The 15,712-nt window shown below is 37.9% G+C and overlaps 1 protein-coding gene across 3 annotated transcripts in view; it reads right to left on the reverse strand.

Moving 5' to 3' along the window:
* Nucleotides 1-15,712, reverse strand: part of pip5k1bb (phosphatidylinositol-4-phosphate 5-kinase, type I, beta b) — a 68,628-nt gene that overhangs the window by 22,932 nt on the left and 29,984 nt on the right. For all 3 annotated transcript variants that reach the window (XR_010525965.1, XM_065248339.1, XM_065248340.2), the window contains 2 exons: nucleotides 12,639-12,791; nucleotides 9,149-9,445 (listed from right to left, as the gene is read on the reverse strand). Coding sequence is in view for 2 of the 3 variants with exons in the window: in XM_065248339.1 (XP_065104411.1) it covers nucleotides 9,149-9,445; nucleotides 12,639-12,791 (450 nt within the window). In the remaining variant the exon portion in view is untranslated. The remainder of the gene's footprint in view (nucleotides 1-9,148; nucleotides 9,446-12,638; nucleotides 12,792-15,712) is intronic.

Genomic DNA, 15,712 nt, shown 5'->3' on the forward strand with positions numbered 1-15,712 from the left:
GTTCGCTGCTACCCGTGAAGCTTCATTTTAAGCATTTAGTAGCTTAATTTATTTAAACAGTTTTAATAGGCTATTTTAAAAAGTATGAGGTTTTTTGTGTTCATTTATATTTCTTGTCACTGTGTGCAGGTTCTTTTTTGTAGGCTATATGACAGCCCAATAATTTTTTTAACCAAAAAGGCTTAATTAATGTCATGTTGCATTACAATTTAAAGTATATCAATAATGTCAAAAATGTGACGTGCAGTTCGGGTGTTCTCACCAATACGCTTGTGATTCCTGAAGTTTTGACGAATTTTATAGACTTGTTATAGTTTCTTATTCAAAAGTGACACCCATAGATTCAGGTACACCCGGACTTAATCCATGCCCACCCATATGTCACGTTCTGCATCCACCACTGAAAGGGTGACTTCAGATGATGAAATGTAACCATTGATTTTTTTGGATGCTTTTAGTCACCAACAAAAATTCTCACAGACACAGTTACATTTGTGCTATTGTAGTTTGGACGTGTTTATTATTATTCTGTAATATGGAAAAAATATAAATAATAAAAAAAAATGTAGGGGTTGTCCTCGGTATTTGAAAAATCCTGGCTACGGCCTTAATGACAGCAATGTGATCGCCGATGCGCTGGTAGAGAGAGAGAGAGAGAGAGACAAAGAAAAAGAGTGAGCACGGCCCTGTATAGAAGTGGATTGATATGTTATTTGAAGTCGGCTCGTAAAGGACAAAACACCTGATTAAACTATAACGTAGCTATTATACACATTTTTTCAGGATGTTCTTGCGACCGGTGGCAACTTGTCCACGACCCGGTGGTTGGGGACCTCTGCGGTAGTGGACTCAGTTTGCAAAACCATTGCGAAAGCGTGTGCACTGTTTATTTATTGTTTATGAATTTGTGGATATGGATTGAAAATCTGAGAGCACTGATTGTTTAATTGTGCGTATGGTTTATTAATCCGCGCGCACGATTTGTAATTTGAACAGTTCAATAATCCGAGTATGGTTTATAAACTGAGGTGAAGAATTACAAAAACGTGTCCGTTTCTCGTAGGCATAAGAAGATGGTAGATTGCCACCAATAAAATCTACAATCAACTTAGCTTTTGAGAAACGAAGCCAATAGCAGGCAGAAAGGCCCTATTTAATTTATATGGCATTTAAAAACCGTTTAGTATCCTGTCAATAACATAACCAAACAATACACTCTCTGTATGAGTGTATTACAGTTGTTCTACTAAAACTGAACATAAAAGCCAACATTCATCACTGCAGTGGATAAATCATCTTACATGTACAAAGTTTTGGCGAACACGTGCACCACCTGCTGGCCAGATCGATTAACAGCAGATGAGATTATACTCGGTACTCTACTGCTTTTCCTGCAGTTCCCGGATGTTAAATGTTGAAATCTGTACGACTGAATTTTTGGACTTGAATTTTTGGACGCGAATTTAAATGGACTGAAACTTGCCTGCTGAATATTTTACGTTGTATTTTTAAACAGACCGAATATTTTAAAGTGAAATCTAAAAGGTGAATGTGGACTATTGAATTTTTAATACAGAAAATATACACGCATGTTGAATTTCAGCCCTTAAAAATGCAAAACCTAAAAATACAATGCATTAAAATTCAAGCACGGTTAATACAATGCATTTTTTTTCAGGTAGTACAATTCAACAGGCTGTTTTAATTCAAAAACATAAAAATACAATGCATTAAAATTCAAGTACGGTTAATACAATGCATTTTTTTTCAGGTAGTACAATTCAACAGGCTATTTTAATTCAAAAACTTTTGTCATTATTTTTCTTCCATAGAAAACTTGTTGACCCTTCATTGAAAATCTATGTACGGTATACTGTAGGGATGCACCGAATATTCGGCCTTGGTTGTGATGACGCAAACAGAAATCGCGACCTGCACGTGCTTGTCTGAAGCAACATGTATGCGGCGTGGATGTATTTAACCGCAAAAAGGCGCTAAAGTACGCACAGAGGCACATGCGGTTGTGTCCGGTCCAGACGTGATCATCACAGTGAGTACTCTCTTCAAAGATCAGAACTCTTGATGTGTAAACTTTAGAGAGAGTCGCGCAAATGTGTCTCATACTGTATAGTCCATTAACATACATGTGCCGAATAAAGCAATGAAAAACAACGTAACGTTTTTATGCTGCGCTGTTTGGGATTCGCCTTCGTTCTCTGTGTGCGCGCGCGTTTAAGTGCCCTCAATAGTGCACACACGAGTGAGACGCAAACAAGCGAACGTAAACTCTTTCTGTTATTGACAGGGCACATATAAACAAAATTATCTCCAAAGTATTCTTTTTCTAATAAAAACATTTGTTTATGTCTTAAGTGTATGTATAGATTACAGTAATAAACCAGTCTCTGCTTATTTAAAGAGACACCTCAGTTAACCTACTTAAGTCTAACAAAGAGACAAATAGCTCTAGAAATAATCATATATTTAATTTATACAATAAAGACAGTGTTATGACTCATTTAATTCGATTTCTGTACCTAATGCTAATGTTAGCCCTTATTAATGTGCAGCTTTGTTCTTTTTTATAAATGTTTGTAATTTCTTTATTTGTTATTAGATTTTCCCCACCCCCTTTTCGCTGATCTGAAAAATAATCCGATCCGTGCCTCAAAAACTGTAATGTGATCTGAACCGTGAGTTTTGTGATCTGTCACACACCCCTAGTAAAGTTAGTACACAGTGATACCCATAAATGCATTTGTACTAATAATTGGCATAATAATTTATTTCAGTGTTTCGGCCTTGGTTTCCTCATTTTCGGTTTTCGGTTTCGGCCAAGAATTTTCATTTCGGTGCATCCCTAGTATACTGTCCATGTCCAGAAAGGTAATAAAAACATCATCAAAGTAGTCCATGTGACATCAGTGGGTCAGTTAGAATGTGTTGAAGCATCGAAAATACATTTCGGTCCAAAAATAACAAAAATTACGAATTTATTCAGCATTGTCTTCTTTTCTGCATCTGTTGTGAAGCACATGCGCAAGACTAAAGTCACGTGACTGCAGTGACGCGGGTGACGTGTTATCCTCAAAGTTTTTTTCAAACTTACAGTGTGCATCTCCCTCAGACTGTAAACAAAGCCTGGGTGCACAAAAAACAACAACAACTGGGGCACACCAGATAACACGTCAGCCGCGTCACAGATGCGGATGCTGAATAAAGTTGGAATTTTTGTTAGTTTTGGACCAAAATATATTTTCAACACATTCTAACTGACCCACTGATGTCACATGGACCACTTTGATGATGTTTTTATTACCTTTCTGGACATGGACAATATAGACCAATTTCGTGTTTGCAAACAGAGATGACGTTTTTTGTGGGCGGAGCCAAACTGGTTGCAGAAAGTGACTGCTCCGCAGTAGGGTTGTGAAGTGTTTTAGCATTAAACCGTGATTTTTATGGATCCGGTGTTCTGTCGAAGTCTGATTCCTTTATGTTTCCCTTTGGTGCAATGTTTCTTATAGCGTTTTAATCACATTACGTTTATTTTTTTTAGATAGATCAAAAGTTTAAATGGCTTGGCTACTGATATGCATGTAATGTATATGTATTGTTCTTTCTTGCTAAATCAAATATTTTTACAGTCTGAATCGCTAAAGTACATGTAAAAGCAATACTATCATGTATTATATATAATAGCGTTTATTAAATATTTCATAATTTTCCTGTTTTTTATTATTTCTTCCTTAATAAATTATAATTGTAACATGATAAAAACGCTATAAGAAACACATGGAGGGAACAGACTTCGATAGAACACCGGACATCTTCTCTACTTATTTTCTATTCTAATTATTAAAAGATTTCCAGATGATTTCCTTGCTCCATTCTGTCCGTTTAAGGGCTTATTGTAATCATAAACACCTACGTTTATCTTCAAATGATGTCTTTGACGATGGTATTCTATAAAAATGAAAGCCATCTTTTTTGGCATTCTTATTCTGACACTTAACAGCACAAAATGACATTTTCCAGTGAGTTATCTTGCTCTTTTCACTCGTGTCTAATTCATTTCCACTGTTTTTCTGCAACCGCATTGCGCGCGCAGCTTGCAGTGACGTAACTGTGACGTCTACTCTAAATTGGTCTATACAGTACATAGATTTTCAATGAAGGGTCAACAAGCTCTCGGACTAAATATAAAACATCTTAAACTGTGTTCTGAAGATGAACGAATGTCTTATGAGTTTTGAACGACATGAGGATGAGTCATTAATGACATTATTTTCATTTTTGAGTGAACTATCCCTTTAATATTTAACCCCTTCAGATGTTAACTCTTGTCTTAGTACAGGCTCTCGCGTTCCCGTTTTGACTGGATGTTGTTTCGTAGTCATCAAGCATTTTTTGCACAATTTAAAATTCTCATTGAAGTCACCCTTAAACTTTCCTGTTGTCATGACAACCAGCAAGCTTTCCATCACCTGTGCTTGAGGATCAACAAGCAGAGATACACTGAGCTAGAGACTCCTGAGTAAATACAGATAAGGCGTCTGAGACATTGCTTACATCAGACGTTAATCGAATCTTTGGCCAACTAATCTGAAACTACAATATGTATATAAATATCTGACTGAGATAAAACTAAGCATAACTCTCCAAGGACCATTGCTGAAAGTAATTCGAACCAACAAGCAAATGTGACAACAGTATCCCTGATCGGAGTTCTTACAAGGTTCACAGTATCCGATACCGTCCCCAAACATGGTCATCGTTGTGTAAACTTGAGTTCTGCTTCTTTCCTTGGCCCTCTTATGACTGGCATTACAGCTGATCCTTTAAGCTTTTAGCATTCAACGCTTATAGTGTCCAGACGACATACTCGAGGTGCCAAGACAAACTCACACAGACTCTTATAAATGGGACATTCAGTCTCTAACCTTTTTACAAGTAATTTCTGGAATGTCACCGAAATGGCAACGTTATGAAACGTGTTTGATGGTAAACAAATAAACGGCGAGCGTTGGTTTCGGTTCAGCGTAATGTCTGCTGAAGAATTAGAGAAGCACAAGGCGACCACAGAGCGCCTGTTACCTAATGCAATGTTAGGACACTTTTAGGAGACATATCACGCCTTGTTCATTTCAGTAATTTAGTTACTTTACTGTTGACATCTAGTCTGCATTTAACAGCCTGTATTTGGAAGAACAGAACTGCAAAGTAAAGTTTCCAATGGAAAAAGGAATGAGGAATGAGATCTACAGACAGAGAAAAACAAAAACATGCAGTGCTCATATTTGGCTCAAATTAAATTATTTTAGGATGTTATATTTACTTGGTCTAGAAGGCAACCATACAATCGACATCTTGCAACACCTTAGCCACCCCATAACTCCCTAAAAGTTGTGGTGGCACTTTTGCACAGAGCCACATTACTCACATTTTCCTCAGGAAACAAAAAAATTGTGTATTATGCTCAAACTCTATACACTCCCTACTGAAAAGACCAACTAAAACTAAAAAAGTTGGTTTTAGCTGGTGTAGCAGGCTGATTTTAGAGGGGTGCTGGACACTTTTTAGCTTATCTTAGCTGGTCAGACCATCTGACCCACCAGATAGCAGCCTCACAGGCTGGAAGCTTGGCTAAGCTGGTTGGCTGGTCTTAGCTGGTTTAAAGGGATAGTTCGGCCAAAAACGATATTAAACCCATGATTTACTCACCCCCAAGCTGTCCGAGTTGCATATGTCCATCGTTTTTCAGACAAACACATTTTCGGATATTTTAGAAAATGTTTTAGATCTTTCAGTTGATTAAATGTAATGTTACGGGGTCCACGACCTTCAAGTCCAAAAAAAGTGCATCCATCCTTCACAAATTAAATCCAAACGGCTCCAGGATGATAAAGAAAGGTCTTCTAAGGGTAATCCGCGCGGTGTTGTTGTAGAAATATCCATATTTAAAACTTTATTAACAAAAATAACTACCTTCCGGTAGCGCCGCCATCTTAGTCGCCTCCGCATTCAGGATGAGAGCTTACGCAGCCTACGGAGGCTACTCTGCTGTTGCTCGATGCCCCCGCCCTCCGAATTTTTTATTTATTTTCTTTAATATAGCATGTGTTTGTCTGAAAAACGATGGACATATGCAACTCGGACAGCTTGGGGGTGAGTAAATCATGGGTTTAATATCATTTTTGGCCGAACTATCCCTTTAAGATGGAATTAGTTGGTTTAAGCTGGTCCTCCCAGACTGGCAAAGCTGGTTAAGCTGGTCAAGCTAGTCTTCCAGCCTAGTCAAGCTGGTGGGTCAGCTGTGGCCGGATGCATAAGTCTAATGGGGCATGCACACCAAAGCTTTTTTACACGACTGAAAAGCCCGCCGAACGCCGACTGGCAGCTTTTTTTCAGCCGACTGCCAGCTTTCAGCTGAACGCTTTGGTTGCTGTGATACTTCTGGTTTGTTTATCAGTCGTTGTACAATGCGTCGGTTGGTTGTTGTGATATTTGTCCCGCTCCTCCTCCACTTTGATTGGACGGCCTTGTGAGAACTGACATTGACGAGCCAGCTGCTGGCTTTTTTTGAAAAACGCCGCAATTCCATTGGAAACAATTATGGCCGCTTGCGTAAAAGCTTTGGTGTGCATGCCCCATAATGATGCGTTCACACCAGACGCGGTAGAGGCAGCAATTGCGAATGACGAATGATCCGCGCAAGTTGAAAAATCTGAACTTTTTCGGATTTTCATGCCGTGTTAACCAATCAGGAGCTTGCTCTAGCAGTGACGTGATTACAGGAAGCGAGCGGAGGCAGAAAAACAAAACAACAATGGAGTACAATCATCATCATCGCTACATGAGAGATCTTCATACTTTTACAGGAATTAAAAGTATCTTGTTCGGAAGAAAGTGAGTGAGGAGGTCGAACAATCTGGCAAGTTTACTCGATTTGAGCTATATAAGCCCCTCCCATGACGCAAATTTACGTGTGAATGTCTCAAAAGACTAGAATTTTGTGTGCAAATAAGCGTGTGAACTCAAAATGTTCAAACGTCCAACTACGCGCGAATAGCATGTTTTTGCCGCCTCTTCCGCGTCTGGTGTGAACGCACAGTAAGACGGCATAAGACGTCTTAAAAGTTAGACATACATTTTTTCTTCTAAACTGATCATAACTGTTTTAAGGATGTTACATAAAAAGGTAGATTGTTTTAATTTAAATCCAAATAGGAAGAATGATTAGCCCTAACTAATTGCTCCTTGGTCAGACTAGTTCTTTAGACACACTCTTAACTTCACAGCTATGTTTATGCAACCAAATGCTGGTTTAAGCTGGTGGGTAACTCTTTTAAAACCAGCCTGCTACACCAGCTAAAACCACGTTGGGAGACCAGCTAAAACCAGTCAACCATCTTAGGCTGGTTTTAGCTGGTATTTTTAGTTGGGTCTCTCAGAAAAAAAGTAAAAACAAAGCTGTTACTGGGGCAGTATCCTTTTAAAAAAGTACACATTTATAGCATACTGGTACCTATCAGATAAGTACTGGTACCTCAAAGGTACATATCTGTAGCAAAATGGTACATATCCAGACCTTTTTAAAAATGTAACACTCCAGTGACAGCTTTTGTACCTTTTTTCTAAGAGTGTACCAACAACAATAGTACAAACGCCAAAAAATATATTATCTAATACAAAACATAACATTGAGAGAATGCCATTGTATCTTAACAGGGGTAGTTCATTCACTCGCCCTCATAGTCATTTGTTCAAGAGTTTTTTCTCAAAAAAATTGATCATTATTAAAGATGTACTTGTAAATGGGTTCAAACCCGGGGAACACACACACACGGACAAAAATGTATTGCACTGTAAAAGCATCTGCCAAATGCGTAAACGTACATGTCGTAACAGTTTTGATTCCAAAGCCAAAAAAGCCAATGCTTGCTGGTAAACATCATCCTGATGGTAAGAGAAAATCAGTAGCTTGTATAAAACATGTCCTCGAAAAACAAAATAACCCTGAATTACCCTCTGGCTTTCAAATATTGTTGTGTAACGTCACTACAGACCACAGAAAGCAATGTTTACAACAAAGCCCTACAATTAAGCGCTGATGCAAATTGTACAAGAGGGTGATACTGTCTGATTGTTTTCAGTTCATCTTGTGGAAAATCATGTGAACAACAAACTGAGCGGACCACGGCTACAGCCTGATATTCTGAAATAGCAAGGAATGCCGGACTGGATTCATGCGGTTTGATTCCCAGCTGAATAGAGAGGTTTGCAATTCAGCACTTTTGAGATTTGTTAATAATCGACTCTAAACTTCACTTATTTTGGGTGAAACTGTGACACCTCATCTGAGTGCTTGTTGATAAAGACATACTTCCCATTGATAGAGAAAGAGAAGAATTTAAAGGAAAACACCACAGTTTTTCAATATTTTACTTTTTTTTACCTCAACTTAGATTAATTAATACATACTTATCTTTTTTAATGCGTGCACTTTTAATCTTTGTACAGCGTGTCGTGAATGTGTTAGCATTTAGCCTAGCCGCATTCATTCCTTAGGATCCAAACAGGGATGAATTTAGAAGCCACCAAACACTTCCATGTTTTCCCTATTTAAAGACTGTTACATGAGTAGTTACACGAGTAAGTTTGGTGGCACAAAATAAAACTTTTGTTTAGAGCCATAAGAATGAATGGGGCTAGGCTAAATGCTAATACATTCAAGAAGCGCTGTACAAAGATTAAAAGTGCATGCATTGAAAAAAGATAGGCATGTATTAATTTATCTAAGTTGAGGTAAAAACATAGTAAAATATTGAAAAACGGCAGTGTTTTCCTTTATACGGTCAACAAAATTTTTAGGTTTAAAAAAAACATGACAAACATTGTTTTAGCACAGATTGTAAAAGCCAGAAATGTTTTTAATACCTTAGCACATGCATCACTTCAGTGTTTTTGTTGACCACATGTTTTCAAGTTATGAGCCAAATTGGGCATTTAATGCATGATCTGTCACATGAGACTGATCAGATTTCATTTAATCAAGTTATGGTGTCCCAGAACACACAAATGTGGCAAAAATATCTTAAAGAAATAGCTTAAAACACAATACTTCAGAGAGTAAATAAACACTCACCCGACAGTCTCGCTGTAACGTCTTCATCAGGGCGCTGTGCGTCTCTGGGTCAAAGTACAGGCCGTCCTGCATGTCCACAAAGTCAAGGTCTTTATACGTGGGACAGGCGTTTTCTCGCTCTTTACGAGATGCCCGCCTCTTGTACGTGGAGCCTTTTAAGTCATATTTGTAGTGCATCTTTAAAGATCTCGGTAAAACGTTGTTCATAACCACGACGCGAATGTTCATCCCTCCAGACTGGACGCAGTACAACCCGTAAAACTTGGGTAGGAGAGTCCTTGGGTTCTGGTTGAGGTTCTGTACAAGTAAATTCAAAGAAATGGTTGTTAATTAAACTGAAACTTTGTATACTAGCCAGTGAATTAATAACCCATCAAGCAATTTTGCTTTTAAAATATGTCTAAAAGTCAAATTTCAGTGAAAACTGACAGACGTGGTACCATAGCCCAAAAATAATTGAAATTAAATAATTCAATGAAACCAAACGCCTTGTGATCACCATTGGTTTTGCTTACATGATGGAATATCAAACATCTCCTAAATTATTCCGGCAAAAACGACAAGTAACCAAAATCAAGTTTATTTTGGCTAGAAGTGGGTTACTCATAGCCGGACTACTCATATCCGTTCTGTAATTAATCTAGAGAGTGAAATGACAGCTATTGCTTGCTGTGAATCTACAGTATGCAACTGATGTTGAGGTATATATTATATATGTAAATACAATCTTTATTCTGAATTATTATGTTAAACAGTATGATCACAGCGAATGGCAAACATCCCCAGAATTCTTTAGCCAGCCATCCATCCATCCATGCGTATTAGCATGCAACAATGTTTACACATCACAAAAAACTGGAAATGCTGGATAAAAAGACATAGAGGACGTACTATATGTGACCTGACCTCAACTATCAAGAATTTTCCAACATAGCTAAAATGTTTATTTAATGAAAAGAAACTCTGAGAATGCACAGACACTGATCTCATGCAATGCTCATGAAAAGTTTGGACTTCATGAACATTTTAAAACAATTGGTTTTAAGCAAAACTTCTTAAAGGGCACCTATTATGCCCATTTTAACAAGAGGTGATATAAGTCTCAGTTCAAAATACCCCACGGATGATTTATTATAGCATGTCCAAAATGAACCTATTTGGGTGGGAGCAAAAACATGCAGTTTTCATTTGTGTACCTTTAAATGCAAATGAGCTGGGGGAGTGCAAATGAGACAGTGAGTGCTTTCAGTTAAAATATACCTGATTCCTGCGAATACAGTCTGAGATAATAGTATCTCACTATTGAGATTTGGCGGACAGCGTACAACTCGCTGAGGGCGGAAACTGTGGTAATGCAGGACTGTTAGTCAGTGTCTGTGGGCGGGGCTTTATCAGTGTGACATCACATTGACAAGAAAATCAAAACAACATGTCTAATGAGACTGCTTTGCTTTAATGGGGATATAAAAAAGTGGGTGGGGTTTTTAAAAGTGTATTTTTGCATAATAGATGCCCTTTCAAACTTTAAAGGGCATCTATTATACAAAATCCACTTTTACAAGGTGTTTGGACATAATACAGCGGGGAAAATAAGTATTTGAAACATCAGCATTTTTATCAGTAAGTGGGTTATTGACACAAAGTTTTCACCAGATGTAGCCATCAAGCCAAATGTTGAATTCATAGAAATCAGAACATTTAAGTATACAAGTTGAGTCATAATAAATAAAGTGAAAAAATTTTGAACACATGAAGAGAACAAAGTGCAAAATGGCATAGAAAGCCAGGAGTTCACCTGAAATATATCAGTATTGAGAGAGAAACCCTGCCCCCTATCAGTACTAACTGATGTCAGCTGCTTTAGTCCTAATTGATGGCCTATAAAGGCTTCTCATTACCCAGGAGGCACACAGGAAAGACTTCATGATGAGTAAAAGCAAAGAACTCTCTCAAGATCTTCACAATCTTATAGTAGAATGGGGAAATGGTTATAGGTGCCTTTCCAGCATGCTGAATGTTCCTGTGAGCACTATGGGGGCCATTATCCGAAAGTGGAAAGAGCATCACTTCACCACAAACCGGCCATGATCAGGTTTGTTTTTTAATCCCCTTTAAACCAAAGCAGTCTCATTTAGGGGTGTCACGATTCTCCAAATCCTCGATTCGATTACATTTTTGATCCCAAGGTCACGATTCAATTTGATTCTCGATTTTTAAATTTTTTTTAAAGACAAAAAAAATGCTATGCCATTATTATTTATTATTATTTTATAGTTTCACATTAACATGCACATTGCGTGCCTTTCCTCGCATGGGGGTTTGTGGGCTTCACTACGTGAGAGAGTTTGTAGAGAAAGGACTCCTTCTTGCACCCACATGGACTTAATGCACGCGTCTTGGACTCCTAGCATCTGAAATAAATCCAGCGCGTCATAAGCAGCTGCGCTTCTCTCTGTCTCACGTGCACGCACTATCGCATCTGTACGCAGTCTAAACATAAACTAAAGTAGTAATCCTTACGTATTTGTTCAGTTTTATGCGTTTCATGCGAGCTGAGGCAAACTATCCCTTTTATTTAAAATATAACCCGCTGCATCTTGGCGCCCCTCTCGTGCACGTGCAGAGAGTTGCGCTCTGTCCGAAGTCAGATCACTTGGTAGTAATCCTGTTTATGATATGCATATCAAGGAGTTGTAGCAATACATCCCTGGTGTTTAAAATATAAATCGCGTTCCGCTGAACCAATGTTTTTAAAGGCACCTCAGAGAGTTTTCCCCCACTTGGCAAGCCGACCGGACGTGACATGGGGGCATCGACGATCCCATTTTTTAATTCGAAGTTCGAAGTTGTGACTTAAATTCGATCGATTTCGATTTAAAATCTAAATCGTGACACCCTTAGTCTCATTAGACATGCCGTTTTGATTCTCTTATCAATGTGAGGTCACATTGATAAAGCCCCTCCCACTTACAGTCCTGCATTACCATAGTTTCCACCCTCAGCGAGAACTCTTTCCACTAGATACTATTGTCTCTATTTTTAACGGAATGCACTCACTGTCTGTTTTTAAGGAAGTGAGAAACTGTAAGTCATTTGCATTTAAAGGTACAGCGTGTTTTTGCTCCCACACAGATAGGAGTATTTTAGATATATAATAAATGATCTGCGGGGTATTTTGAGCTGAAACTTCATAGAAACATTCTTGGCACAACGAAGACTTATATTACATCTTACAAAAATGGGCATAATAGGTGCCCTTAAAACAATGAATTTTGTTTTAAAGGGCACTTTAAAACAATTACTTTACTATATATCAAGCGTGTGCTGTAATTAAGCAAAAAAAGGAAAATGTAATCTGGTCCTGTATATATCACCCCTAAAAACTGACAAAAAAGACAAAATTAAACCATAGATTATTTAATAACAGAAGTAACGCCACTTTCAGTGAAAACAGATGGAAGAAATGATGTTCTGCTTCACTGACACCTACCATGTAGTATCCTGGAAGCAGTTTCTGCAGAAACTCAGCCTCTTTGTGCTGGACAGTTTTGATGATGAATTCATCATCGCTAGTCAGGTAAAAGAGCGAGCCGCTGGCACCCGGGTTGGACAACTCGATCAGAGGTTCTTTACATATAGAGTACTGCAGAGAAAGAAAAAGGATCAGAATGTATATAGCCACCGACATCCTGAAGAGCACAACAGTTGAGTTCTGTTTATATATAACTGTTAACATTAGTTAATGCACAATGAACTAACATGAACACTTGTGCATTAAAGAGATAGTTCACCCAAACTTCTGTCATCATTTATTTACCATCATGTTGTTCTAAGCCTGTTTGAGGTTCTTTATTCTGTTGAACACAAAAGAAGATATTTTGATAAATGATGGTAACCACACAGTTGACGATGCCCATTGACTTCTATAGTAGGAAAAACAAAATACTATCGGTGCCGTCAACTGTGTGCTTTGATAAATGCCGAAAAACCTATATTGATCTATATTAGTTCATGTTAGCTAATGCATTTACTAATGTTATCAAATACAACCGTATTGTAAAATGTTACCTACTTTTCTTCACATACAAAGACCCAGCAGTTTAAAGGAAAACACCACCGTTTTTGAATATTTTACTATGTTCTTACTTCAACTTAGACAAATTAATACATACCTATCTTTATTCAATGCGTGCACTTAATCTTTGTACAGCGCGTCGTGAATGTGTTAGCATTTAGCCTAGCCCCATTCATTCCTTAGGATCCAAACAGGGATGAATTTAGAAGCCACCAAACACTTCCATGTTTTCCCTATTTAAAGACTGTTACATGAGTAAGTATGGTGGCACAAAAGAAAACGTGGCAATTTATAAATCTGATAAAACAATAAGAACTATATTGTATGGCGGAAAAGCACTTAGTTTGCGGCATTTGGACCTCGGCGTACAGTAACATCATCACTCCTGACTACTCCCACTCTCGCTCAAACTTCCGTCAATGTTACTGCGTAAGTGTTAGGTGGCTTCTAAATTCATCCCTGTTTGGATCCTAAGGAATGAATGGGGCTAGGCTAAATGCTAACACATTCACGACGCGCTGTAGAAAGATTAAGTGCACGCATTGAAAAAAGATAGGTATGTATTAATTCGTCTAAGTTGAGGTAAGAACATAGTAAAACATGAAAAACAGTGGTGTTTTCCTTTAACTGGGGTTCAGTTAGAAACCTAAACATCATGAGCTCTTAAAGCAAACATTTGTGTGGTGGTGGTGCTCCCTAAGGAGTACATCACTGAACTTCACCCACACATCCGCAATCTGCCTAATGAAAGTCAAAAGTCACGTTGTATCCTCAGCCAGGACACATGGTCATTTGCATGAGTTGCTGCTCATTGCGTGTGTGTGTGTGTGTGTGTTTGTGCATAATTACAAAAATGAGCACATCAAACTCAAGACAGCACAAAGCATCTCTTTCTGATTTCCAACCAAGCTGGACCCTTTTCTGTATTTTTTTTAGCCTTCCATTTATATGATAAATCTCTTACCTGCTTAATTTGACCTTAGATAGATTTTAAATTGGTTTGCACCCAATTCCAGAATCTTTGATAATACTTTATAATTAGTAAAGTGTTAGTATTTGATAATATTAGTATGGTATATGCATTATCAACATTGGGAAATATAGTTTATCAGCATTTATTACACGGCTCTCTGGAATGCTTGATTCTGATTGGTCAGTTGAGACACTTGCAGGTTCGTTCTTTTCAAATAATAACCGCTCCAAAGTAATAACGCATAGCCGTACTACTTGTATGTTTTAAATCCCTCCGCGCCAACAAAGATTAATGTTTGGCGCCATTTTGTGACAAATTTTGACATTAATTTTAACATGTACGGAAAAAACAAAACATTTAAACAGTGGATAGAAGAACGAACAACGACAAGACACAGAGAGCTTACTGAGACTGAACTTGACAAAATAGAGCATGACAGCTACGAAGCCAACACGCAAAAAAATACAGAATGGACATTAAAACTTCTCAAAGACTGTCTAAAAGAGAAAAAAATGGAGACAGACAAGTATGAAGCAGAGGATCTTAATAAGGTATTACAATCATTTTATGCATCTGTGCAAAGTTTTGCGGAAGGATAAAAATGTTAATTTAAAACAAATATCCCAATAAAATGTTTCAAATTCATATTCATGTCCAGTTTTTTTTCTTATGTGGCAAGTAGCCGTGTAATAAGCGGGATAATGTAGAGGCAGCCTGTAGATATCGCGAAATAAGCCCCTTCAGTGTGATACAAGACCCTCCGCTTCGCGTCGGGTCCTGATCACACTGTCGGGGCTTATTTCCCGATAACTACCGGCTGCCTCTACATTATCCCTTACTTAATAATCTGAATGTCAATAAAATTGTTCATGTTAGTTCATCGTGTATTAATCAGTTACAACTGATTTTAATAATGTATAAGTAAATGCTGAAATTAACAGGATTTAAGATGAATAAATGCTCTAGAAGTACTATTGTTCATTGTTAGCTCTTTCCCAGCTATTGAGGAGTTATCTCGTCAATTAAGAGAAAACGCGTCCCTGCCAATGACGAGTATTTCCGGCTTTCCGCAATATCACATTTATCCACTTCTGCAACTTAGAAAAGCCGGAAGTATCGCCCTAGGGCAAGCAGCTGCATGTCCATGTATGTTTTGATCATCGTTCTGAATCTGATCTCTAACAAAAGTCCTTCACAAAAATGCAATTATCTCAGCTTTTTGCTCCAAATTTTGTGTTTTTTAAGAAACCTACTCATTTGTGAGGTGCGACAAAAAGAGAAATATTGAGGGTAGGATGAAACTTTTTTTTTAAACAGAGGGTCTGTTCTTTCATTTAATATATTGTATGTTTATATATTTAAAGCAACACCAAAGAGGTTTTTTTACCTTAAAATAATGCTTCCAAAACAAGTTTCAGTCGTTCATCCACTCTAAACAGGGTGAATGGCACTTTCACATTCGCTTTGCAGCCCTCTATCGGCCAAAACCGCACTAAAGAAGTTTCCAAACGTCGGG

Source organism: Paramisgurnus dabryanus, chromosome 11 (genome assembly GCF_030506205.2).
Source record: "Paramisgurnus dabryanus chromosome 11, PD_genome_1.1, whole genome shotgun sequence".
Taxonomy (NCBI): domain Eukaryota; kingdom Metazoa; phylum Chordata; class Actinopteri; order Cypriniformes; family Cobitidae; genus Paramisgurnus; species Paramisgurnus dabryanus.